The 27866-nt window shown below is 38.0% G+C and overlaps 3 protein-coding genes across 3 annotated transcripts; 1 reads left to right on the top strand and 2 right to left on the bottom strand.

Annotated features, from left to right (window-relative positions):
* Positions 1-13301: 13301 nt before the first annotated feature.
* Positions 13302-13613, bottom strand: LOC125579853 (ABC transporter E family member 1-like). The gene has a single exon (XM_048743732.1). The coding sequence runs from the start codon at positions 13611-13613 to the stop codon at positions 13302-13304; it is 312 nt and encodes a 103-aa protein (XP_048599689.1).
* A 2854-nt stretch (positions 13614-16467) lies between these two features.
* LOC106350619 lies at positions 16468-17948 on the top strand. The gene is made up of 2 exons (XM_013790478.1): positions 16468-16983; positions 17082-17948. The coding sequence occupies exons 1-2, from the start codon at positions 16468-16470 to the stop codon at positions 17946-17948; spliced, it is 1383 nt and encodes a 460-aa protein (XP_013645932.1).
* Positions 17949-22544: 4596 nt separating this feature from the next.
* Positions 22545-26874, bottom strand: LOC106350620 (DEAD-box ATP-dependent RNA helicase 28). The gene is given in 19 exon segments (XM_048743731.1): positions 22545-22550; positions 22643-22954; positions 23023-23145; positions 23236-23328; positions 23423-23524; positions 23605-23647; positions 23730-23848; positions 23934-24030; positions 24165-24226; positions 24319-24381; positions 24460-24562; positions 24678-24773; positions 24875-25023; positions 25202-25375; positions 25480-25558; positions 25646-25752; positions 25838-25906; positions 25988-26158; positions 26229-26874. Coding segments are annotated over 19 exon segments (2283 nt in total). The 5' UTR covers positions 26544-26874.
* Between the last annotated feature and the right edge of the window lie 992 nt (positions 26875-27866).

The raw sequence follows: 27866 nt of genomic DNA, 5'->3' as shown, positions 1-27866 counted from the left end.
CTCTCATTGGGTTTCTTGTGAAATAAAGGTGGGCGGATACCCGTTCGAGTTTGGATTTGGGTCGGAGTTTCGGATATAGAACCCGTTTGGAGAATTTTACACTTCGGTCGGATTTCAGGTATTTTTAATTCGGATTTGGTTATTTTGGGTCGGGCTCGGTTATTTTGGCTCGGGTTAGGATATTTAGATTTTGAAAAAAAAACAAATTACTCATTACTAAAGTTTCTTATATTTAAAAATATACTAACTTAACTGATTTTCTAATTTTTAATAGATTAAATGATTAATAGGTTTTGAGATAAAACATTAAAAATTGAAAGAATAATTTGGTTGTTGTTTTGAAAATTTGGATGCAATTTTTGTTAATGCACGAAACAAAAGGTTGACATGTATTTTAAATGAATAGTGAATCATTTTGTCTGCAGTTATATATATATTGATCTTGAGTCATGTGTAACATCAATATAAATGTTTTAATAAATTAAGAGAAATAAATTAGAAATATAGGATTAAGTATACATTTGCTCGATAATCTTCTGATATCTATTCGGATTCGGATATCTAATCTCTTATAATTCGATATCCGTTCGGATATTTTGCTACTTGGGTTCAGATACGGATTCGGGTATCGTGTCCATGCCTAATCACTACAAGAAAACAGGGGGATTCTGATGGCCGAAATCGTCAGAAATTCGTCGAAATCGTCAGAAATTCGTCCAAATAGACCGATTCCGACGAATTTTTGACGAACCAATTCTTCGGTATCATTTTGTCGGAAAAAAAGTATACATCGGAATTTTGTCAGACCTTCCGACGACTTTCTGACGAATACCGAGAAACGTCATTCTGACGAACTTCCGACGATATTCCGATGCGGACACACGAGACCAGAGTTCATCGGAAAAACTATATACCGACGGAGAACGTTCCTCGGATTATACAGACGAACGTAGTCCTCGGAAAATACCGACGGACTATGGGGCGTCGGAAGATACCGACGAACAATGGTTCGTCAGAATATTTCGTGGAACCCCCTCCGTCGGAAAATACCGACGAACCATAGTCCGTCAGTATAGTCCGACGCCCACAATTCGTCGGAATATATCAATTTTAAAAACGAATTAATTTTGCATTTTGATATATTTTTTTATATTAAAAATTAATTGATAAATAAATAAAATCTGAAATTTAAAACCAATAATATTATAGAATTTAAATTCATACAAACCGAAATAGAAAAAAAACATTCAGAAAGTTTAAAATTCATACAAACCGAAATAGAAAAAAAACATTCAGAAAGTTTTAAAAAGCAGAAAAAACTAAGAACTCGAAGACATCAAAAGATCTAGCTTCTGTATTATCTCGGCGTTGAACTTCTTCTGCGATGCCAGCTTAGCAAGGATAGTGACATTCTCCGAACGGATCGTGGCATTCTCAGAAAGGATAGTGGTGTTCTGCTCCTCCAATGCCCCAATCCGTTCATCTTTGTCATGTAGCTCCTCGAGAATCATGGGATCGGCATACGAAACTTGCGAAGAAGATGCCGGATACGAAGAAGCACGGCGGGCCAACCCAACTAAACGGCCTCCTTTCCTTTTAGGAACCGCCTACAAAAATATTTAAAGTAAGTAGATAGGGACAAGTTAGTAATCGACATTATAAAAAAATATATTAATAAAAAAAATTACCTTTTTAACCATCTCATTTATTTGCAATAGAGACAAGTTGGTTGAAGCTCCCGTAGAATCGCCGTCATCAGAGAGAGGCTGAGATTGAGATGCTATTTCAGCTTCCACCAAATCAACGACACCTTTGATCACGAGGTCGTGAATTTGACCCGTCTTCTTGTTAGTGTGAGCCACCTTAATGAGTTGGAGACGATCAACGGGATTACCGTCATTTGCTTCGATCTAAAAAAACCGCCATTATTAGCCAAAGAATATATAAAATAGTTATTTAAAAAATATAAAGATAAATAATAATAAAAAACTTACAAGTTCATCCTCCTTAGTAGACATAGAGCAAGCGCCGAGGTTGTGCACATACATACCTTTCCCGCCACGATCGCTCTTCCGGTTCTTAGAGTTCCTAGAAGACGTCTCTGCAGTTTTTTCCTTCTCCCAATGAGCTATCAACTGCTCCCACACCGTCCCGTTGATGAACTGTGGCCTCTTGCTCTTCTGCCAAACTGTCTTCCACGCGTTCATCTGCTTCGTATAAGAGTCCATGGCCTTTTCGTTGAATGTCTTACAGACTGTTTCCGTGAGATCGGAGTGCCAGTTGAACTCTTGCTACAAAACAAACATAATTTAATAAGTAAATATATTTAAAAAAAATGTAAATACTTTAAAAAAAATGAAGAGTTACTACCGCAAACTGACGAAACCACAACTCTCGTTCGTCGGAAGGGATCACACTCCACTTTGAATATCCAAAACGGAGCACGGAGTACATCATGTGGTTGATGCTCCTGCTAATGCCATTTCTCGACTTGGTGAACCTTTAAAAAAAATACAAGTTAACAAGTTAATTAATGGAAAAAAACATAATGCTACAAATAAAAAAAATTCTAACCAAGTGCTATGTCTTCGTCGTGGGTTGGGTTGGAGAACCGGGAGATGCTCTCGACCTGGTTGTTGAACCAATAGTTCAACTGGAATGACCCCCGGATCCTGTTGAGCAGCAGCGGGAGCCGGAGCGGGAATATATTCGGGAACCGAGTTTTTTTCATGAGACGATCCCGATGCACAGGAACTGCTCACCGAACTACGTCGAAGACAAGCTACGGGGCGGGGTTCATCCTCGGACCTAAAAAAAAAATTAATACATCAAAAATCTTTTCAAATCATATCTATTTTTAATGTTTTCATTTATATATTTACAAATGGTTTTATAAACATTTTTAAAAAAACTATTAAACCGTTTATTATACATAGTTTATTACTGGAAACTTATAAAAAATTATAAAAATTTTAAATTTTTTTTATTACAAATGATATATATATATATATATACAAAATTATAAAATTTTTATAAATATAGAAAAATGTTGTTAAATATTTTTAAAAAATTTTAAAAACGTTTTATTATACATAGTTTATTACAGGAAACTTGAAAAACGTTTTAAAAATAGTAAAACGTTTTGATATTTAACAAAAACAAAAAATAATTCCAAAAAAACTAAAACAACAATCCAGACAACAATCCTAACTTATATATCCTAAACTATCCATTCAATCCTAAAATTTTCAATCAAACAGCCTAAAATCCGAGATCTAACTTCCAAAACCCTAAACAATTGAGATAAAACAAGGTTGGGATGATTCTTACATGATTTGGGGTTTGGGGAAGAGATATGAGGGTGAGAAGAGGATTCGCCGGTGATGGGAGGTCGAGAATGGCCGGAATCGCCGTGAGAGAGAGAGAAATCGCGGAGAGGATTGAGAGAGAGGCGGAAATAACGAAGACGGAAGAAGAAGGGTAATTATATTTAACGTTTCCGACGGACACGGGTTCGTCAGTATTCAGTCGGTATAATTAAATATATACCAATTGGCGATTCGCAAAAAATTTCACGCGGTTTGGTTTTCCCGGGTAAATTGAAATTTCGACGGAATTGGTGTCCGTCAGTATATTCCGATGGAATACTGACGACCTTTTCCGACAGAATTCCGACGACTTAGTGTTTAGGGTGTTGATTACAAGTTTCTAAACGCAAAATCCAAATCTTTGATAATATATATAGTATTTGCATAAAGATTTAACAATAAAAATGTTTTTATTACACGATTTTACACAACAACATTTTTTGTAGTGTAAGATTAGATGAATATGATTGTATAAGTATATGAGTGTTAAGATGAGATGTTATGAAAACAATGATATGCATACATAAATATTTTAATGAGTTGTTATATTTGAACGGTTACGATCTAATACTATACTAAACACTTATTATGTGTTATTTTCATAGTTTTGGCATCTAAATTTATAGATTTTTATGTTTGAAATTTTTTTGAAACATATGTCCTCGGTATATTCCGACGAATTACTGAGGACATTTCCAAACTTCAATGAAACCCTTGGTCGTCGCTATGTTGTCGGTATTTTGCGAGGGATTTCCGACAGACCAATAAAAAAAACTAATCAGAATCTTCTGAATCTTCATCAAACTCCCCAACCTCAGCTTCTGGCTCCGAATGTACAACAACATCATGTCCAAACACAGTCAAATTCTCAACGAGTTCAACATTTGCCAAATCTTCAACTGCCTGGGCGTTGCTGGTAGACTCTGGTTGCAATGGTTCATCATCATCAGAAGTTCCATCCACTGGTCCTCTTGGGTTGATTTGCGTTACAGTAACCCATGGATCGTCTATGTACGTCACCTGAGGGTAAATGATGTAGCACAGCTATACATCTCAATTATACAGGTATTAGTAAAATATATAACTTTAATTAATTATATTGGTATAAAATTATGAATAGATTGACATACCTGATCAGCTTGCGAACCAAGAATGAAGGGATCATAATATTGAAGTTTCCGCCGCGAATGAACTGATGTAACACCAAACGCATCAATCTTCACTCCTCTATCTAGGGTGGTGTCATACCAATCACAATAGAATACTACACAACACAATCCAACCATTCCAGGAAATTGGATTTCTAATATTTCTTTTATGTTGCCGTAGTAGACATCGTCACCGGAGGAAGATGAAACACCAGCATTATATGTTGTCTTAGAATGACTTTTCCTTGTGAATGCATATCCTCGCGTACAAAATTTTGGATATGATTTGACCGCATAGTTTGGTTCTTGCACAAATTCGCGTATCCAATCATCGAACACAAAACCTCTGGCCAAACCATCATTCGCCTATAAATTAAAAACACATATGATTGAAAAGTTAATTAGTTTATATTAAATTTAAACTACTCATTTGCATAGGGTAATATGATATATGACTCACATAACTACGAAGCCACGCAGCAAATCCGTTATCTCTAAGTTGTTGAAGCTCATCTTTGGTTGCATGCCTGTGAGTCATACGCAACTCCGCCATATATACACTATATACAAAAATATTATCAATATGAAATAAATTTATTGAATATTAATCTAACAATAAATGAATAAATATTTTTACCTCTCATATTGTAGAACATCTTCACAGTTGGTGAGCAAATATGTTTGCAAATGAGCGTGCTCAGTGTCCGTAAGTCTCCGCTTCGTGACTTTTCCACTAAGGCGTCCTATTTCCTTGAACATGCTTGGGACAATAACATGATATGTTGATCTCTCCCCTCTTTAATCATGCCGAGCAGGTCTTCGGTATTTTGTATGCACTTCTGGTGGAAAATAATTTTCAGCAAAGATTGCAGTTTCTTCATTGATCACCTGTTCCACTATAGATCCTTCCACCCTGCTTTGATTTTTGACCATCTTCTTGAGATGATGCATATAACGCTCAAAAATATACATCCATCTGTACTGCACAAGACCACCAAGTTCCAATTCTCTTGCGAGATGAATAGCAAGATGTTCCATTACATCAAAGAATGATGTAGGAAATATCTTCTCAAGGTTGCACATGCTGACTGGTGCGTTTGTCTTCAAATTATTAATACTCTCTTCAGTCACTACTCTGCTGCATAAGTCGCGGAAGAAAATACTTATCCCTACATAGATAAAAGACATAATTTTCATAAGTATTAAGTTTATATAAGCATAATTGTTAAATATAAAAATAAATTCAATTGTAAAAATATAAGATACCTGCAATTGCTTCATGAACATTACGTGGCAATAATGCTGAAAAAGCAAACGGAAGGAGGCGTTGCATATTTACATGACAATCACGACTCTTCAAGCCAGTAAAATTTCCTTCGCTTTTATCAACGCAGTTCCCCAAATTTGATGCATATCCGTCAAGAAATTTCACTTTATCTGTAATCCAATCAAAGGACTCTTCTTTTCTAGCACCATCCAGCCGATAAATGGGAAAAGAGGCCGTATCGTTCTCATCAACGTAAAGTTCAGAACGATCACAGATGTCGACTAAATCCAACCTTGACTTCAAATTATCCTTTGTTTTACCTTGGATGTTAAGGACTGTTTTCATCAGATTGTCGAAGAAGTTCCTCTGAATATGCATGACATCTAAATTATGCCGCAATAGATGACTCTCCCAATATGGCAGATCCCAGAAAATACTCTTTTTGTGTCAGTTTTATAGCTCTCAAACCGCACTTACTCGAATGTTTTCATGTCCACCTACATCTGGCGTCCTTTCTGCATCAAAATACCTAAACTGCTTCAACAAATCTTTCCCACTAACTTCCTAAAGCGGACCATCAAACACCTGCTTGTTCTTCGTAAACAAAGTCTTACTCTTGCGGTATGGATGATCAGGTGGTAGAAATCGTCTGTGACAGTCAAACCAACATGTTTTCCTTCCGTTCTTTAGTTAGAAAGCATCTGTGTCATCTTGACAATATGGACATGATAGCCTCCCATGTGTTGTCCATCCAGATAACATACCGTATGCTGGAAAGTCACTTATTGTCCACATAAGTACTGCCCGCATCTGAAAGTTTTCTTTACACGAAACATCATATGTCTCAAAACCATGCACCCATAGTTGTTGCAACTCATATATCAGTGGTTGAAGAAACACATCTAGTGATCTTTTAGGATGATCTGGCCCGGGGACGAGAATTGAGAGAAACAAAAACTCTCGTCACATGCACAAGCTCGGCCGTAAGTTGTACGGTGTCACAATAACTGGCCATAGAGAATAATGTCTTCCATGCTTTCCAAATGGGCTGAAACCATCAGTAGATATTCTAAGATAAATATTTCTTCTCTCTTCCGCAAATTCTAGATATGTTGATAGGAAATGTTTCCAAGCCTTCGCATCAGAAGGATGTCTAATCTCACCATTTGTGGAATGCTCTGCATGCCATCTCATTGCTTTTGTTGTGCTCTCACACTGATACAACCTCTTCAATCTTTCCGTCAAAGGCAACTACCACATTCTTTTGAACGGGATCAGAACTCTTCCCCTCATCTCCTGATAACGAGGTTTCCCACAAAATTTGCATACATTCCGTGTCTCATCCGCTCTCCAGTAGATCATGCAGTTGTCAATACATACATCTATCACTTCGTATGGTAGTTGAAGACCGGCAACAAGTTTCTGAACCTCGTAGTATGAACCCGGTGCAAGGTTATCCTCAGGTAGAATACCTTTGACAAAATCAGTAATCGCATCCATACATTCTTCAGCTAAATTATAGTATGTCTTAATAGCCATTAATCTAGTTGCAAATGAAAAGGCTGAATGGCCATCTCTACAATTTTGATACAAAGGCTGTTTTCCTGCATCCAACATGTCAAAAAATCTCCTAGATTCGGGATTTGGTTCTTCCCCTCGATAATGATCATGTATCATCTGCTCAGTACCTACACCATAATTTATATCTGTTCTAGATTCTTCTAACCTAATATCAGGCTGAAGTTCACTAACATGCTGAGGTTCGCTAGTACTACCATATTCATAACCAGTTTCCCCATGAAGGTACCAAACTTTATAATTACGTGAAAACCCTTTCATATACAAATGAGTCCAAACATCAAATTCTTTTATAACCTTATTATTATTGCAAGTAGAGCAGGGACATCTTAACATACCAGTTTTTGCATCCGGTTTCTGTTGAACAAGCCTCATGAATTCTCCAATCCCTTGAACATATTCTTTTGTAAGCAAATTGGTGTTGGATCCAAATGAGGTTTATCCATCCAAGAACGATAATAAGCTCCTGAAGACATGATTTTCACGGAATTGTTATTACTAAAGAGAATGAAGAGAGAATGAAGTGTGAATGAGTTGAATGAGGAGGAGTTGCATTATAGGAAATTGATTACGGCCATCCGACGACTTTCCGACGAAATTCCGACGGATGTAAAGCAGTCTGTCGGAATACTGTCGGTATTTTCCAATCTCAAACGGCTATAAAATGGTCATATATATTTGTCGGCAACGGTCACATGGTTCGTCGGAAATTCTCGGAAAATTCCGACGGAATACCGACGACGGTAACGGTTATATCTATTAATCGGAATGTCGTCGGAAGTTCGTCGGTATATTCCGACGAATTTCCGACGACTACAACGGTTATATGTCTTATTGGAATGTCGTCGAAAAGTCGTCGGAAAATTCTGACGAGCCATGTTTCATCGGAATTCCGTCGGAAATGGCCGACGGAATTCCGACGACTTCAATTTTTTGGTTTTCGTTTCAGAAATTGGTCGGAAATCCGTCACAAACGTCCGACGACATTGAAGTCCGTCGGAACCTCCGTCGGAATTCGGCGTGTTTTCTTGTAGTGAATGTGAAGTAATGTATTATGAATACTAGGAGCATAGCCCCCGCGCAAGCGCGGGGCCGGGTACCTTATTGATGCGTTGTATAATTTTGTGCACGATGAGACAACTTCTGAGTCACATATCATGATTACGTTGATATAAGAATGACCGGTGAATTCAAATATGTTGATATTTTCATATCTTATCTTCGTAATGAATTGATCGACCATTAGCGTTATTAGTGGTTTTATATTGAAAAGCTAAGATTTACGAAGTTGGTTAGTATTTACTTAAGTACTTGTTAGTATATATATAAAATTGTGTAATGAAAAAGATATAGAATTTGGATTTAAAATTTTAACAATTTATACGAACAATAAATTAATTTTTGTTCTTATATTACCCAAAATTAATTTCAAAAATATAGAATTGTAATAAACTCTTTTTAAAATAAATTTAGAAAATTATATAGTTGCAAAATTATTTATTTTTTTGAATTTTTATTCGACTTTAAAAAAAATTATTTGTGGTGGAAAAAAATTAAAATAGATGGATCAACAAATTGAATTTGGTATAGTTTTATAGCCCAATATAATAATTAAGTAAAAATTAGATTTTAAAATGTTTGGGCTTTAAAAGAACTGAGCCTTGAATATAAAGTTTTGTCTGATTCTGAGTAAATTGTTAGGTCGTCAACTCCTATTTTTTTCGTTGTCGGGAAAGTCGATACAATTTCTTCGCTTGCTGTCGGTATTTAACGTTTTAAGTTTGTGAGAATGAAAAATGAAAATAGTTTTTAAGCGTGATTGATGAGAGATTTGCTTACATCAACCTTCCACCCTCACAGACAATTCTGGTCCTTAGCTTTTATTTACTCTTATTACATAACAAACCCGGATTAGAAACTGGCATCGTGTATAGGCAAATGGATGGTTGGATTCTGGTGGTAGCATGATAGGATCCGTCTTGGTTGTAGTTGTAAGCAGTTAGGTTTTAATAACTACTTATTTTGTTCCATTATATTTTGATTTAACATTTGTTCTTAGTTTAAATGATTTTATTTTATGTATAGGATATTATTTTTTGTTAATTTTTACCAAGATTGCATTAGGTGTGAAAATAGTTTATTACAAAGTGATCAAATCATATAAATCTATTTCTCCTAGGATTAAAACAATAAGAAGAATCAAAGGGACTTACACATCCCAAGATAAAACACTTTATTACGGTATTTATGCATACCTCTGAATCTCTCTCTTTAGTCTAGCAATCAATCATCTAAGTAGTATGATCCTGCAAGCTTTTGCTCTCTGTCCTTGGTGGACTCTAACTTGTTGATCCTTGGCCTGAAGTTACCAGCATCCGGATGAATATTGTTTTCCCAGTACCGTTCTCCCCAAGCATAACAATAATCTGAGAGGCTGTCACTACAAGAAAACAACAAGGATACTGAGGAAAAAAATCGTCGGAATTTCGTCGGAATAAAGTTATTCCGACGACATACCGACGAAACAAGTCCTCGGAAATAATTCTTCGGAATTTTTTCTTTCCTCGGAAATCCCTCGGACTTTTCCGACGGAATTCCGAGGAAACAAATTTCCGAGGAAATTCCGAGGATCACTAGTTTGTCGGAGATCTCCTCGGAATATACCGAGGGAGAACTTCGTCGGGATATTTCCTCGGAAGTTCATCGATCGATGCGTTTTTGGACATATATTCATCGATCGATCCGTTTATAAAAAAACGTTCGGAATATACCGAGGGACATGTTCCTCTGAATATTCCGAGGAACATGTCGCTCGGTATATTCCGAGGAAAGGTGTCCCTCGGTATATTCCGAACGTTTTTTATAAACAGATCGATCGATGGATATATGTCAAAAAACGCATCGATCGATCGAGTAAAAAATATAATTAATTTCCTCGAAATGTAAAAAATATTAATTTTTTTTTAAAATAAAATTTTTGAAATTTAAATTCGAAAATATAAATTTAAAATTAAAATTTAAATCATATTAATTAATATTCAAAATTTCACAAATAAAAATAAAACATTCCTAGTTTTTGGAAAAAAAAAGTACGGGTCTGGCACGTCCGGGAACACCTCGTTCGGGTACATCCTCTGCATCATCTCCATCATTTGCTGGTTCAGCCTCCTCTGTGCCTCATAACCCGCCTGTTGAGCCGCCATTTGGGTCTCCAACAAAGATATGCGATCATCCTTGTCCTTCAACTGAGCAGTAAGTACTTCTGGATCAACAAAGGGCGGTGGTGCAGAAGAAGGAGGAACCGACCGGGTGCGACGACCCAAACCAACCAAACGTCCCAAATAATTTAATCACAAAAAAAGATTTATAGATATTAAAAATATTTAATAAATATATAAAAATAGTTCTAATAAACGAAAAATAGTTTTAATAAATAAAAAATAGTTTAATAATTACAAAAAATAGTTTTAATAATATATATATATATATATATTAAAAATATTTTTAAATCCCAAATAATAGTTTTTAATCATAAAAAAAGTTTTATAGATATTAAAAATGTTTTGTAAAATCCAAAAAATCGAATTTATATACAAAAAAGATTTTGTAAAATCCAAAAAATAGAATTTATATAGAAAAATCGTTTTGTAAAATACAAAAATCGATTTTATATACAAAAATCAATTTTATAAATGCAGAAAAAATAAAAAAATTCTAAATCAATTCAAATAAACAAATTATTCAACAAAATCACAATTCTAAACCTATTATATAACCAAATCACAATCCTAACCAATCACCCTAGCAAAAATCTATCAAAACTACACAAAAACCTAACAAATAGAACCTAAGAGAGTGGGATAGGGTCCTTACATGATTTGTGTAAGAGAAGAGGGAGATCGCCGGAGATATCGTCGGATTTCAGGGGGAAATCGCCGGAGAGAAGAGAGGAGTCGCGCAGAGGAAGAAGAGAGAAATGGGGAAGAAGAAGGGGCTCGTGGTTATAAAACCTAGGGTCCGACGGACATTATCTGTTGGAATTCCGTCGGAATTCTAATTTCAATTTTCGCGAAATATTTGCCCGGTAAAATAAAAATATTCCGAGAAAATTCCGACGGATAGTAAAATATCTGTCGGAATTTCCTCGGAATATTCTGAGGAAATACCGAGGAACTAGTGTTTGGGGTTTCAAAACATCAATTTTTTGCCGTATTTCATTTCTTATACAATTGTAATGCATACCATTGAGGATTCTTTGTATAGATGAGCATAAACCATGAAATAACAAATTTCAAAACTAATTTAAAGTATTCTCTTTACCGTTCATTAAAAGGTATAAGTGTTTCTCTTATGTTGTGGGATTTCGTTCATACAATCGGAAAAGTGTTAATTATACGGTAAGGAACAAATTTTTGACTTCATAATGAACGTAAGACACTTAATAAGGGTTATATAGGTGTTATTCAAACCGGAAAACGTTGTTTTCGGTTTAAAAACCCTATTTCCTCGGATTATTCCGAGGGAATTCCGAGGAAACCCTTTTCTTCCTCGGAATTCCGTCGGAATATTCCAAGGAAATTCCGAGGAACTAGTGTTTGGGGTTTCAATACGTCAATTTTTTTAAAACGGATCGATCGATGGATATATGTACCAAAACGAATCGATCGATAGAGTATATCAGGTGTTCCTCGGAATATTCCGAGGCTTTTCCGAGGAAACAGGGTTTGGGGTAACAATGTGATCGATCGAGAACAAAATCTCGTACGTTTTTTTATAAACGGATCGATTGATGTATATATATCCAAAAACGCATTGATCGATCACTAAGATGGACCAAAGCGTAACAATGTGATCGATCGATCGATTAGATTATCCCATTGATCGATCGAGAATCTCAAGCGTTCCTCGGAATGTCCTCGGAAAATCTTGTAAGTTTTTTTATAAACGGATCGATCGATGGATATATGTCCGAAAATGCATCGATCGATCACTAAGATGGACCAAAGCGTAACAATGTGATCGATCAATTAGATTATCCCATCGATGGATCGAACAAAATCTCGGGAGCCTTTTTTTAAACGTATCGATCGATCTGTAATTGTACAAAAACGCATCGATCGATGCGTGTGCGGGAAACAAAATTATAAGGCAAAACCCGAACTTTTTGGATCAAAACCTCAGAACTCTCATCCCCTCCGATTTCCCCTATAATTCGACCCTCCCCCTTTTTCTCTCTCTATAATCATCCGATTTGAACAATTTTGGGCTAGTTCGTCGGAATTTCCTCGGAATTTTGTAAAATCCCCCAACGGCATTCCAACGGCTATAATATTTCCTCGGAATTCATCGGTTTTTTCCGAGGAACACATTTTTCGTCGGAATTTCCTCGGAATATTCCGACGGATTGATATTTTCTCGGAATTCCGTCGGTATATTCCGAGGAAATTCTGAGGAAACCAAATTCCGAGGAAATTCCGAGGAAATTCTGAGGAAACCAAATTCCGAGGATTTCATTTTCCGTCGGAATGTCCGTCAGAATACCGTTGTTTTCTTGTAGTGTGTGAACTCTCCTTCCATTACATCCAGCGTGAAGTTTCCAAGTTTCTTACTCATGTTAGGGTACTTGTATCTTGCATAGGACTTGACTTTCCCTTCGCTCTCTTGTGGTTTATCTGTCAGAAATCTTTACAAAAAACAACACTAACCGTAAGTCACAAAATCTCTTGACAAGAACCCATTAGTAAAGCCTTACCTTAAAGTTCAGAGACTCGTCTCTGAAACGCAAGTTTTCAGTGGGGACAAAACCGGCTAAGAACACATTGATTCCTTCTCGAACAGAGAAGGGGAGAGTCACGACACCATAAGCTGTCGGCTTTCCGTACAGACATCAAACGATATCCGACAAGTAGTCAAGTACACTGAGGTCATGCTCCACCACAATCAAGTAGCCGCAAAGAACAACCTCATATTGTATTCAAGAACCAAAGAGATCATAGAACCAAACTTGTCATGTTTTAGGAGGGAACATATAACTTCAGCAGCTCTGAGCCTGTGCCTCACATCTAAGAAATTAAAAGGTTTATTAAACACATATATATCTGGCTTCTTGAGGCAAACTGCAGCAATCGAAAAACGTTGTAGCTCTCCACCAGATACTTGGGTTGCTTCACGGTCCAAGACGTGGTGGTTCAAATCCATAGCATCACAAATCTCTGACATCATTCCTCTTTCGTCTAGCTTCTCAAGAACCATCCCAAGCGTACCTTTAGCACTTTTTTCATAGCATCCACATGTTGTGGCTTCATAGCACTATAGCAATCTGCACATAAGGAGATGATCAAACTTGCTTAAAGGACTACTTCCTTAGAAACAAATATTATCTGAGATTTATGAGGCCTTAAATATTTTTAGTTTAATCTTACATAATATTTTGACAATTTGGAGTCTATGTGACTTATGTATAATAGCTATTTAAAAAAAATAGAGGTTAAAACAAATGTTATTTAAAACTTAGAGGTCAAGGCAAATATTTCATCTGACTGTGCCCAGAACCGGACCTAATTGGCTCTACTCTCTACCATACCTTTAGTTTCTCTTCTACAAGACGGATGAAATAACTTTGAAGTTCTGATCCACGGAAGCGAGCCAAATTTCATGCCAATCAGGAGGATTCTGCACAATATGTAGCAGAAAGTATAAGTTATATCATATAACTTATATGATATAAGAGACATGTTCTATGCCCAAGAAGAAATGTTTAATTTACATTGTATCTGCCAAGGTTTGGTTTGATTTTTCCTGCCCAAGATTTGGAGAGCTGTAGATTTCCCAATACAATTTGTTCCAATCAAACCTAGGACTTTTCCCGGTCTTGGCACTGGAACCCTACAAAATCAAGATATATATATATATATATATATATATATATATATATATATTTCAGAGCCTTAAAAAACAAACCGTCAAACAGATTCCATAAGGCATTAGCTAACCTATGTAGTTTAAAACCATTGGAATTATAGCAGTGGATTGTATCTTTCTCCAAGTCTTTTGGAAGGTTGATGATCTGAATAGCTTGAAATGGGGATTCTGTGATTTCACATCAGAAAATCTCACTTAGTTAGTGTAAGGGTGACACATGCATCGTAAGAATATATATAGACTACGTAGTACGTACCTTCAAGAGATAGCACATTCTATACAAAGCTCCTCAGACAAGAAAGCAGTGTTGGAAGCAGGAGTCACCTCAATACAAAGTTTCCCTAGCGAGATGCACACAACAGGTCATTTTATGCACAGTCAAGTTTCATACTGAAGTCAGGAACGACATGAAAGGAGCCTTTGCCCGATAATGAGACGAAGAAACGTAACAGTCTTGACGACAGAACAGCTCTTCCTGCACTCTTGGCGGCATTAATCTAATAGATTTTTTATCGAGCTACGTAAAAGTGTTACAAAACTTCCTTTTCGAGTTTGAGGGCCATGAAAGCTTCTTGAGGTACATCAACTCTACCTATGGCTTTCATTCTCTTCTTATCTGCCGCATGTTTTACACCATTCGCATCAAATTTTCATAGAAAAATAGAAGTAAAAAGCCATTTATCCCTTCGGCTTACTTTACAACACTGGTGACATTGTGATTAACACATTAGTTGCAGGCTTGCAGCGGAGAGATGCGGGAGATCTGTTTAGTTTTTTTGCTGCAGCGAGTGCAAGACATATAGTACCAGCCATTTTGGCTTTTTGGCTCAAGGACTCAACAATCCGAGCCTTGCAAATAAAATAAGCTTCATGTGTGTTCACCAAGAGAAAAGATGTACCATTTAATATTATAATTTAAAGGTGAAACAGATTTAAACTTTGTTGGAAGCCTATTAGGAACCTGGTCATTGAAGTTGGAGAGAAAGTTATTGAGATCTCCAATCGAGCTCCTTTCTTTTGCGTCCACGACCTCCTTTCTTCTCGAGCTCGGGTTTTTGGGTCTCACCTTCTATCCCATTCGAGCAAAGCACATTAACTCAATTAAGAAAAAATCACGTTCTTTAACCACCAACAAAAAAAAGGCAAAAAAGAGATTTATTTTGAGTAGAGTTAGGTCTGAGTCAAAAGCTCATCCAGTTTAGTAAACTGGGTATCATTCAGATCAGGAGCTTCACCGGATGCAGGCAGTGAAAAGTAATACCCATTTACATAGCAAAATAAATAGAAGAAAACGCCGTGAAACTCTTAACAATCTAGAACACGTGAAACCTGGAACAAACATCTTCATTGAGAACGGAAGTCAGATCGGCAGAAACATCTTCCTCAGTTTCCCCGTCGCTGTCCATTACAGAAGCCATAAGAATCGAAAATGAAAATCGAAAAGAACTCCAGTCCCGATGAAGGGTTCCAGTGTTTGACTTAAGGTATAAATCGAAAATGAACCATTAATGATGAACACATCAAAGATTGCAAGATGAAGAGGTAGAGGAAGATTCACTGCTCCATGGAAACTGAAAAAGTTACTTTCCAATTCTCAGAGAAGACTGAAGCTATTGAAATTCTAAAATTATATTGAAAAGATAAAAAAAACAGAAAAGACTTTAGTGATAGTTATTTCTTGTTAATTATTGGGCCACAGATATTCTACAAATGAAACAACATAAGAACTCATTTCACAAATCATACACACGACAACTAAATCATAAAACACAAACAAATTTTTTTTGTGGGACCCACAAATGCTGAGGTGGATAGCAGACTAAACTGTCTCGTTATAATATAGATTGTTTTTTATATATTGAAGCTAAACCGTAAGTGAGGATATCTAGAGTGGCGTAAAAAATTGTAGTAGTGAGATGAGCGAGAAAGTGCTCTCAAGTAACCCCTTGTGGGCTGTAGTCTAGTTTCATCGAGGAGTGTTTTTATGTTGACTTTTTCGATCAAGCAAGTGGGTTCTCACACGTTTTCTAAAAACAAAAGTTCAGTACTTCTTATTTTATTAGTATACTTTGCTTCTCAGCCTTAACTTCTCGTGTTTCTCACCTGCTTCCCAAGAACATTCAAGGCTAGTTGGTGAGCATTCAATTTGAATCTGAGATCTAGAAAGGTTTAAATCGAAATCAAAATGTCGGTTGCAATGGATAGAGCATTGATGGCTCTGTCGCTCGAAGATGAACAAGAAGAAGAGCCCCCTTTCACCATGCCGGAACTTCCAGGTTTCAGCTCGGCGGAAAAGAACTCTCTGAGCATCATGGGTAGACTTCTCAATCCCGAATGCCAAAAAATGTCGGGATTAATTCTCACTATGCCTAGGAAATGGCAAAAAGAGGGGAGAGTAAGAGGTGTAGCGCTCTCCCAAGAAAAATTCCAGTTCATCTTTCAACATGAACATGACCTCCAAGACGTCCTGGAGAAAGGTGTCCAGACATACAATGAATGGGCGCTGGTGATGGAAAGATGGGTTGAGAACCCACCTGAAGACTACCTCCAGTACATTCCTCTATGGGTTAGGATAAGCAAGATTCCGGTGAACTACTACACGACTCCGGCTCTCATGACGCTCGGTGAAATGATAGGAGAGGTCAAAGTACTCGCCTTCGATCCCATGAAACCCATAACTCAAGACTTCATACGGGTTCAGGTGAGATTCAACGTGGCTAAACCCCTAAAAATGGTGAGAGTCTTGGATATGGGAGGGGCGCAACTCACAAAATCCACTTCGACTATGAAAAACTCCAGAAACGTTGCTTCCACTGCAAGCGACTCAACCATGAGCAACAAGTCTGCCCTTTCCTGATCAAGAAGCGCCAAGATGCAGCCAAGATAAGAAGAGCAAACAGACTAGAGGTCATAAACTCAGCTTCCAAAACCCTAACCCAAGCTGACCCTCTTTTCGGAGTGCTAGAAGAAGAACAAGTCAGAACGGACCCTCTCACAGGAAGACCCAAAATTGCAAAAGAAGTTTTTGAGGAGATGCGAAGATTCCTGACCACAGAGACTGGTGAAGACCTTTCTATCAAGATTGACAAAGTCAAGAGAACTGTGAAGGAGGCAGAAAGTAGCCCGATCTCTCAGAAAACTATTCTGAGGCTGGAAGCGCCACCCATAATAACACAAGAACTCAACAAAGGCAAAGGTCCAGTTTTCGACTATGGAAACGTGGACCTTGACCGTACCCAATGGGATCTGAATGTAAATACAAACAAGTTGATGGCTGCCTCAATGAGAGCTCACTCTTTCTCAGTGCTGTCAAAGAAAACTCCACCCGCTGGTACCTTAGCTCCTTCATATGACTCAGAAGGAAGCTTCTATGCCTCTCAATCGGACTGTCCAACGGTGTTTCGGGCTGGTTCTTCGGAACCTTACCTTACCGGGACAGGAAGAAAGAAGGCTAGAGTACGAAGGAGACCTCCAAGAGCCCAAAGACAGACCAACCAGCTAGCCCTGACTCCTGCAAAGGAACTTGCTAGCAACCTGCACAGAGAAGGAAAGGAGGAAATAGGCTCAAGGAAAAGGAAGAAGACAGATCAAGGAGTAGAGGCATGCTCGCTGAACAAGCTACAATGCCTGCCGGTGATCCCAAATGAGGGATCGCCCACTCCTTAATGAGCATGGTGAGCTGGAATTGCCAAGGCTTGGGGCGGCCTCAAGGCTTGACAATTCAACGACTGCGGGAGATGCGTCAAAACCTTTTCCCGGAGATCCTTTTTTTAATGGAAACAAAAAATTGTCGGAATGCTTTAGTTGATTTGCAAGTTTGGTTGGGCTATGACAACGTTTTCACCGTTGATCTAGTTGGATTGAGTGGGGGTCTAGCTCTTTTTTGGAAAAAAAATGTTTCTATGGATGTAAAATTTTCGGATAAAAATGCTATAGACTGTCTGGTTAAGTATGGGGACTTCACCTTTTTTTGTCTTGTATTTACGGTGAACCTTCTGATCATGGTCGTGAGATAGTCTGGGAGAGACTAACCAGATGGGGCTGTACGAGAAAAGATCCCTGGTGCCTAATAGGGGATTTTAACGAAATCTTATCTAATGAAGAGAAGTCTGGTGGTCCCAAGAGGTCTGAAGATTCTTTCAAACCCTTTGCGGATATGCTGCTTTGTTGCGAGATGGAAGAATTTACCGGCAGAGGTGATAGATTTACATGGGGAGGATGGAGATGGAAAAAGTGGATTCAATGCTGCTTGGATAGGAGTTTCGGAAATAAAAATTGGTCTTCTCTGTTCCCGGGTTCTAACCAAACCTTCCTGGAAAAGAGAGGGTCAGACCATAGACCGGTTCTTCTCAGATTTTACGCCTCGCAGGAACCTTTTAAAGGCCAATTCCGTTTTGACAAGAGATTCCTTCAGCATCCTGAAGTGTTATAAGAGATTGAGAAAGCGTGGGAGGGAAGGAATCTCAACATTGGGAAAAAAATTGAAAAATGTCGAACTGTCTTGAGCCGCTGGAAGAGGAAAAAGATATTCAATGCGAAAGACAAAATCTCATTACTTCAACAGAGACTAGAATGGTTTCAGTCAAGAAGTTTCCCTTGTCGTTTCATGATAAATGTGGTCCAAAAAGATCTGCTCCTTGCGTACAAAGAAGAAGAATCCCACTGGAGACAGAAGAGGCGCGACAAATGGTTAGTTTTTGGAGACAAAAGCTCCAAGTTTTTTCACGGTTCAGTCAAAACCAGAAGATCCAAGAATTACATTTCAAAACTCAAGGATAAACACAATCAGGAGCAGCGATCTGAAGGAGCAAAGGCAGAAGTAGCAATAGAATATTTCTCGGAATTATTCAAAACCTCCAACCCGAGATCCTATGATCCAGCATTTGAAAGCTTTCCCCCCAAAGTCACAACTTCTATGAGTAGACTTTTAACCAAAAGTGTATCCAAAGAGGAAGTAAAGGAGGCCATCTTTTCCATCAAAGGAGACAGCGCTCCGGGACCGGACGGCATGACGGGGACTTTCTTTCAAAAGTATTGGGACATCATCGGAACTCAAATCACAAGAGAAATTCAGGAAGTTTTCGAGTCAGGTATCATGCCTAAAGACTGGAATTTCACATATCTCTGCTTGCTACCAAAGATTTCGAACCCGGAGAACATGTCAGACCTCAGACCGATCAGCCTTTGCTCAGTCCTTTACAAGACGGTGTCCAAGATTTTGGTTAAAAGAGTGCAACCTTTCCTCAAGTCCCAGGTCTCTATTAACCAATCAGCCTTTGTGAGTGAACGAAATATCTTCGACAACATCATCATAGCTCACGAGGCTGTACATGCCTTGAAAGTGCACCCCACCATATCCAACGACTCCATGGCTGTGAAGACCGATATGTCGAAGGCTTTCGATCGCGTCAAATGGAATTACCTTCAAAGCTTAATGAAAGCACTCGGGTTTGATCAGAAATGGATCAAGATGATCATGATGTGCGTCAATTCTGTCACCTTCGCGGTTCTCGTGAACGATCACCCCTTTGGCCTGATCAAACCACAAAGGGGTCTCAGACAGGGAGACCCCCTATCACCGTTCCTCTTTGTTATTTGTACGGAGGGTCTGACACACTTGCTAAACGTGGTGGAAAGGAATGATTTGTTTAAGGGGTTGCAATTTTCTCGACAAGGGCCTGCTATCCACCACCTGTTGTTCGCGGACGACAGCCTCTTCTTGTGCAAGGCTTCTCAGGAACAAGCATTGGCCCTTCAGAGAATTTTGAAGTTCTACGGTGATGCCACGGGACAGAACATAAACCTTCAAAAGTCTTCCATTTCCTTTGGAGATAATGTACCAGAAACAGAGAAATTGGTGATTCAAAACACCTTGGGGATCACCAAACAGGGCGGAGCAAGTAAGTATTTAGGATTGCCAGAGTGTTTCTCAGGCTCGAAAGTAGATCTTCTAACCTACATAAAAGAGCAAACACAAGGCAAACTAGAAGGATGGTATCTTCAACACCTCTCACAAGGAGGTAAGGAAGTCCTCTTGAAATCATCAGCAGGAGGAATCCCAGTCTTCCCAATGTCCTGTTTCCGTTTGCCAAAAACGATCATCATGAAGCTCAACAGTTTGATGGCTAACTTTTGGTGGGGAGCAGATTCGCACAAAACCAAGGTTCATTGGGTCTCATGGGAAAAATGTGTCTCCCCAAGCAGCTAGGCGGGATGGGATTCAAGGACTTAGAATGCTTCAATCAAGCATTACTAGCGAAGCAAGCATGAAAAATCTTACACAAACCGCAATGTCTACTAGCCCGTGTCCTTAAAAGCAGATACTTCAATGATGGAGAGTTCCTATCAGCGGCTCTGGGGGAGAGACCATCATACGCGTGGAGGAGCTTGCTGTTTGGAAGAGATCTGTTGCAAAAAGGACTGCTGCGCAGAGTGGGAAATGGAGAGAACACGCGAGTTTGGCTTCACAAATGGGTTGCTGATCCAGTGGAGGGAATGAGAGCTCCATGGATAAAAAACTTAACCGTCGACGTCAACTAAATGGCAAGCTCACTCATTGATCCGGTAACAAAAAGGTGGAATGTACTGCGTCTCTCGGAGATTTTCGTTCCGGGTGATGTACAGCTCTTGTTGCAGAATCAACCGGTAGCAGGTAGACCAGACTTCTTCTCCTGGAAATTCAATAAAAGCGGTCTATTTACGGTTAAGTCGGCATATTGGCTTGCTTCAAAAGAAAAAACAGAGACTAATTTACCCGAAATCAGCATGATGCCCTCACTTAATGTGTTGAAAGAAAGAACGTGGAAGCTACAAACGGTTCCAAAAATAAAAGTCTTCATCTGGAAATCGATTAGTGATGCTCTCCCCACAGCTGACTTGATCACCAAGAGAGGAATGAAGATTGACAAGAGATGTCAAACCTGTGGAGCAGAAGAGGAATCAATAAATCACTTGCTTTTTGATTGTAGCTTTGCAAGGCTGGTCTGGGCCAACTCAAATATTCCTCACCCGCGAGGAGGTTATGACCCAGACTCTGTATATGCAAACTTCAACTCCTTGCTCGCCTTGAACGATAACAGGAGGGTGGACGCTGATCGGAAAAGAAAGTGGCCCTGGATTTTATGGCACCTCTGGAAAAGGAGGAATGAAGTTAACTTCCGAGGTAGATGCCTCAGTGCGATTGACCTAGTCCAAAAAGCAACGCAAGACGCGGATGAGTGGTTTGCAGCTCAGACGGTGGAGGAAGAATGGCAAAGAAAAGAAAATCCAATCAAGATAACCACTAAAAAAAATTGGACTCCTCCAGAACAGGGTTGGAATAAGTGCAATATAGGAGTTGAGTATGATAGATCAAATGGTCTTGTCGGAGGAGGATGGGTTTTAAGAAACGTGAGAGGTGTAGTCTTATGCCATAGTAGAAGAGCATTTTCTGGTTGCAGGAACAAGGAAGAAGCAAAGTTGACTGTCGTCTTGTGGGCTATAGAAAGCATGAGAAGCCAAAGACAGACAAGAGTAACCTTTGCAGGAGATTTTAGTGAACTCTTTGGAGCAGCAATGCGACCTGAAGCTTGGCCTTCCTTCCTATTTCAAAGCGGGTGCATTGGAAGGGAATTAGAAGGGATAGAAGAATGGAAGTTGGAGGTGGTCACTAGAGAAGCCAATAGAGGTGCATATTTCATTGCTCAAATTGTTACCAAGCTTGGATTGGTAAATTCGTACGTAGCCAGAGGACATCCGGATTGGCTATTCGAACTCTTTGTTAATGAAAGCAGAAACCTCTAATTAGTTGTCTAGTTGCGTTGTCTCTCTTGATCCTTTTTGTTTATAGGATCTTTTGGAGTTTTTTTTTTTTTGAGATGGTGGCCTTCTTGACCTGTCTGGTGGTTTGTATGTCTGAATTATTATGGTTGTTCAACCATATATTATTAATGAATCTTCCTTGACGGAAAAAAAAAAAAAAAAAAACCGTAAGTGAGGTTGTTGAATTTTCGGAGCGTGTCAATGTGTCATACAGAGACATGCATGTTCAAAAACTCATCACATTCATGCTACACAACATGGTTCATTTAAAGCCCTTAATGGTGTTGGAGTGCTGATAGGATTTAGCTAGACATGGGCAACAACAATGGATAACGATCGCCACTATCGTATGAACAAAATCTTTAACGTCCCATTCTCATGATATTACAATAAAAATAAAAATTGTGTTAACCCTTCATCCTTTGACCATCTTCCAAGACGAAGTTTTCTTCTTACCTACGTTTATATCTGCATGAGAAAGAAAAAAACTCATCTTAATATTTACCTTAAAATTTCATGATTTTGAATATAAGAATTGGCTATTAAAAGTAACGTTTTACTTACCGGCCTTTGCTCTTGAAAGAGTTCTTCGACTTCCCCTTAGGTTTTGCTGCAGCCGCGGCGCCGCCTCTACCTTCTTTCTTCTCGCTCGTATCGCTCTTGAAAAGATCTTTCATCCCTTCATTTCGAGGCTGTGTTGTTCTTGGTTTACTCCGGTTTAGGTTTTGTTTCTTGTTTGGAGTTGGTCTCTCCATCTTATCGGAATCAATTGCTCTCTGTTTTGCCTTTACCGCCTTTGCTCGCCTGTAACCAAGATCCACTAGTGTCAGTCCTTTCTTATCCGGTTCTTGCTTCTTCTTCTTGTCTTTCCCCTGAAAACAAACACGTTTAAAAATCAACACAATGTTTCATCATATTACAGTGTCACTGAAATACTTACTCTCGATCTTCCTCGTTTTTGGTCTTCACCATCTTCTTCTTCGTCGTCCTCATCTCCTTCGTTATCCTCTAGCATCTCTCTGGCAGCTTCAAGCTTTCTACGTTTTTTCCTCGGGAGATTCTTCTGCACTTGCATCATCAAGAGACTTGTAAGTTCTCTAGTAAGAAGAAGACAATGAGAATACCAACACTAAACAAGAAATGATAAAGGGACCTCGCGTTCGCGTTTTCTCTTCTCCTTCATCTTGAGGTCCTCTGCTGTATCAGCACTAATTAGTTCGTTTCCAGAAGGGTTCCCCGCAGAATCCTGTTCAGACAGAGTGATTCCGACAACAATCACCTCAGAAAATATTCACTTTAACGTTTAGATGAAAGAGAACGCAGTAATAAAAAAAGGACACCTTCTCAGCTTTGGCCACGAGCTTCTTCTCCTTCTCAGTCATGAACCAAGTCCTTTTTGGCCGCGCATATATTTCATCTCTATGCTCAATCATGTTCTCTGCCTGCAGAAATAAAACCATAACCACCACCAATGAGAAATCAAGTCAATAAAAAGTTCAAGGACCCAAAGCTGCATGCATACCTTTGCAAATTCCAATTCAGCTTTCCTTAGAGCTCTCTCTTCCCTGCAACCGAGTAAAACACCTCAAAACCAGGACTAAACAGATCAATGAATAACGTAATACTTTGATGGATGTGAAATGAAACCTCTCTTCTCGAATAACAGTAGAGTATTGATCTTCCATTTCATCGATTATCTGAGACCACTTGACTACTGACTGCTCTGGAATGATTCGGCTTTTCAACTTTGAACCAACCTTCTTTGCCTTGTAACCCAAGAAACAAAAAATATCAGTTTAACTGACAAAACTAAAGCAATAATGACAATGTGCAATAGTAACATTCGCTTACAATGACTTTCAAAAGGGATCGGTCATTGTCAGTCACAAACGTTACAGCGTAACCTTCCCTTCCAGCCCTAGCTGTTCTACCAACTCTGTGAACATAACTGCAACATCAAAAGGAACAAAAATATTATCCTCACATCAGTTAAGAATATAAAGCTGATGACACCTTTAAATATTTTAATTTGATTATAAATTGTATTTTTTTTTTGTCAAACAATTATAAATTGTATTTTACCTGTCTATTTCCCGAGGACATGCATAGTTTATAACTGTTTGGACACCAATAATGTCAAGCCCCTGGATTGATCAAACAAAAGTGTTCAAGAAGTAAAAATAACAGAGCAATGTGGGATCATCTGGAAAGTATGGCATCTGTTTCTTATACTTACTCGAGCAGCCACATCTGTAGCAATGAGAAAATCAACTTCTTGCTTTCTGAAAAGTTCCAAAGACTGCAAAACGATACGATTTAAGTCTGCTCTTGCAAATAACGAAACAGAGGGATAAGCTGATGAGTCCAAGTTTCTTACATCAAGACGTTGTGCTTGTGTTAGGTTTCCATGAAGCTCAGCTGCTTTGAGGCCAGTGAGTCCAAATAGAATTTTCAGTCTATGTGCAGCCTGTTTTGTTCCACTGGCACAAGAAGAAAAAAAAAACAAATATCTAAGTGAAATGCAAAAAAAAAAAAAAAAAAAAGAGTAAATACTTAAACTATTAAAGGCATCACATTTCTAGTGAAGTCTCTAACCTAAAGATGATGACTTTTGATTTAAAAGTTCTTGTGCATAATGAAAGAAGAACAGCTTCCTGATTTGCCTCACGCGTCCTGCGTACTCTCACCACCCTACAGTTACCAGATAACGAGTTAGGCATAAAAGATATATACTCAAAATTATAATCTAACTATTAAGGAGGCTGGAAATGATAAAGTAGAAGCTGACATACTCTTCAGTCAGGCCTGGAGGCCTTCTAGCAGATGGATCGGCTGAGAGACGCAACGGTTTGTTCAAGGAGAGTTTGACAAGCTCTTTAACCTCTTCAGTCATAGTCGCTGAGAAGAGCATTGTTTGCCTTCTCTTGGGACATAAGCGAACCTGCAATGAAAAGCTTAACATAAACTTCTCCTGCCAAGTTTAATTATTTAATGCTCAATTCTGCGGACTAGAAACTAGCAACGGCGAGACGAATTCACTAGAGCTCAGTATCATTATATGTACACAGGAACCAAACATATCAACAAGCATCAGAATGTAATGAAAAAAGGATAGATACCAGCTCTTGTATTTCAGTGGCAAACCCAGTCTGTAGGAGGCGATCTGCCTCATCGAGAATTAAAACCGAAAGATGATCCAAATCCACAGACATAGAATTGCGCAAATGATCTATCATACGTCCAGGAGTCGCCACAACAATATCTGGCATTGACCTCAGAACCACCTCTTGCTCCTAACACAAGAAACACGAAAGATTTAGCAAAGCATGCTACCATTCCATTGTAAGAGACGTTTCTAAGAGAGGAATTAAACATTAGAGACAGATAAGATCCATACCCTCACAGAAAGCCCTCCTACAATCAATCCACATTTGATATCAGTATACTGCGCAAGCTTCTGAATCATACTGTGAATCCTGTTAACACATTCCAAAAATACAAAACAGCTTTTCAGGAAACAGGAATCAAAAGATGGTAAAGGTTTGCTATCGTTGCGGACTTACTGTACAGCCAACTCCCGGGTTGGAGTGAGAATAAGAACTCTAGTAGCAAAGACCCGTTTGGGACGGTGCAGCAACCTCTCAAGAGTAGGTAAAGCGAATGCAGCAGTCTACTATTATACAAAGAGAAATTAAAATCAGAATAACCAAAACACCACACTTCTTAACAGAACCCTGGAACTATTAGTGGCTCACCTTCCCTGATCCAGTGATGGCACTGGCACAAAGATCACGCCCCATCATTGCTAAAGGGATACACGCTGCCTGCAATTTGCAACACTAGCGGTTCAGATCAAAACTCGAGATAGTAACTGAGTGAAACTCAGTGGGTGGATAGAATCGAACCTGAATAGGTGTAGGTTTCTTGTATCCAAGAGTTTTACAAGCTTGAATCAACGGACGAGGGAGATTGAGCTTTATGAACGAATCAGCATGAAACGAAACTCCATCCACAGTTGAGAAAAACGGCTTGGTTGCAGCATCGTCTGCTTTGAGCTCAGCTGTGTCTTCCTCTTCCTTCACAAGTTAAAGTTCACACCTTTAGTTTCCAAGTTCGAAATTTGAGATTAAAAGTTAGAATCTTTACTTGTTTGCCGTGTTGAGCATCGGAGACATCTTCTTCCTCCTCCTCTGTGGAGATGGGAAGTGGACGATGCTTCATGGCTTTGGAGATCTTCTCATCGATAGAGGTTGTGTGACGGCGGGCGTCCCACGGAGACTCTGCGTCAGTGCTTCTTTTACCTCCTCTAGGCTTCTCACCTTCTTCGCCATCTTCGTCTTCTTCAGCTTCTGCTTGACCTTTACGTTCTTCTGCTTTGTCTTCCCCGCTACTGTTTTCTTCGTGGTTGAGGAACTCGAGCTCTTCGTCGCTGTCTGCGTCGTAGAAGAAGGCCCCGGACATTGCTAGGGTTTATGAGGTTTTCGAAGAGACGAGCGCCTGAATATAACGAAGACTTAAATAGGTTTGGGTAATAAACCGTTCGATTTTTAAATCTTAGAAACCGGTCTGGTTCGACTTTAAACCATCAAAAACAGGATAACTTCTTTTTCTTGTGTTCCATTTAAAATTTTGAGTAATTTATCTTCGTATGGGCTGATGATATTCCATAACTAGTATAACTTTTTTTTTAATTTAAAGATTTTGGATAGGTCGTTAAATTTATACAAACTTTTTATTATTATTATCATAATTTTTTTGGATCTTAAGTCCATAATCTTTCACAAAACTAATAATTTTTAACTTAAAATTAGGGATTAACCCGGACTACGCCCGGGATTTTTATTTTTTTCTAATTTAAGTTGTTAAATTATTTATATTTAGGTTATGATATATATTTATATAAATGTTAAAATGCATGTCATAATTAAAATTTATTTTCAAATTTTAACACGTTAAATTAACATAATTTTTACTATTTAAATATTTTTTTGTAATTTTGTTGGCTATCTAGTTATCATATTTAGCAAAACTATATGTTGAGTGTTGGAATAAATGTTTTAGATATTTAATTAAACTGCAGAGTATTTTCGGATCGACCACATGCTCAACAATCGATCGACCTGTAAAAAGATGGTCGATCTCCTTGGCCAGGTAAGTACAATTTTAGCAAAATATCTTTGATTTTCAAATATTAAGTATATAACTATTCTTTTGAATATTTTTTTTTTAATTGTATTTTTTTATTAAATTATTGTATTATAATGTTTATGTGAATATTTTTTGTGATGTTTGAATTTGTGATGTTAGTATACTTAACCTAGATGATATTGATGTTTAACAATTTATTTTTTTCTGGAAATAGAAAATAATGATATATCAAAACGTATCTAATACTTGTTAAATGATACTATAATGTAAATTACATCCATTATTTGAAAATAACCATTTGTTTTTTTTATTTTTTTTAAATCAGAAATTATTTTTATTTAAAAAAATTATTCATATATAATATAATAGTTTAAGTTTGGAAGATTAATCTATATATATAAATTATGTATATTTAAAAAAAATAATAATTTAAGATATTATATATTGAGTAACTGAATAAAAGCTGAATTTCTTATCTTGAAAATGAAATATAAATATTTTTGTCTTCATGTTATACTCACCAATCTAGCATTGATATTTATAACTCAGTATGTTTTAAAAAAACTTAGTTTTAAGTAATAAATGAATTTAATAAATTAAATTTTTCACCTATAATGTTCTGTAAACTATATTTGA

The sequence above is a fragment of the Brassica napus genome, chromosome C1 (assembly GCF_020379485.1).
Source record: "Brassica napus cultivar Da-Ae chromosome C1, Da-Ae, whole genome shotgun sequence".
Classification (NCBI taxonomy): Eukaryota; Viridiplantae; Streptophyta; class Magnoliopsida; order Brassicales; family Brassicaceae; genus Brassica; species Brassica napus.
Note: the sequence above shows the minus strand (reverse complement) of the source record. Positions and strands in the feature narration are given on the sequence as shown.

What these genes read in the sequence shown, in the direction of transcription:
- LOC125579853 (XM_048743732.1), bottom strand. Translation starts at nt 13,613, where the DNA reads ATGGTTCTTGAGAAGCTAGACGAAAGAGGAATGATGTCAGAGATTTGT.
- LOC106350619 (XM_013790478.1), top strand. Translation starts at nt 16,468, where the DNA reads ATGTCGGTTGCAATGGATAGAGCATTGATGGCTCTGTCGCTCGAAGAT. An exon ending in AAGACTTCATACGGGTTCAG is followed by an intron (nt 16,984 to 17,081) that starts GTGAGATTCAAC and finishes GAAAAACTCCAG; the next exon opens with AAACGTTGCTTCCACTGCAA.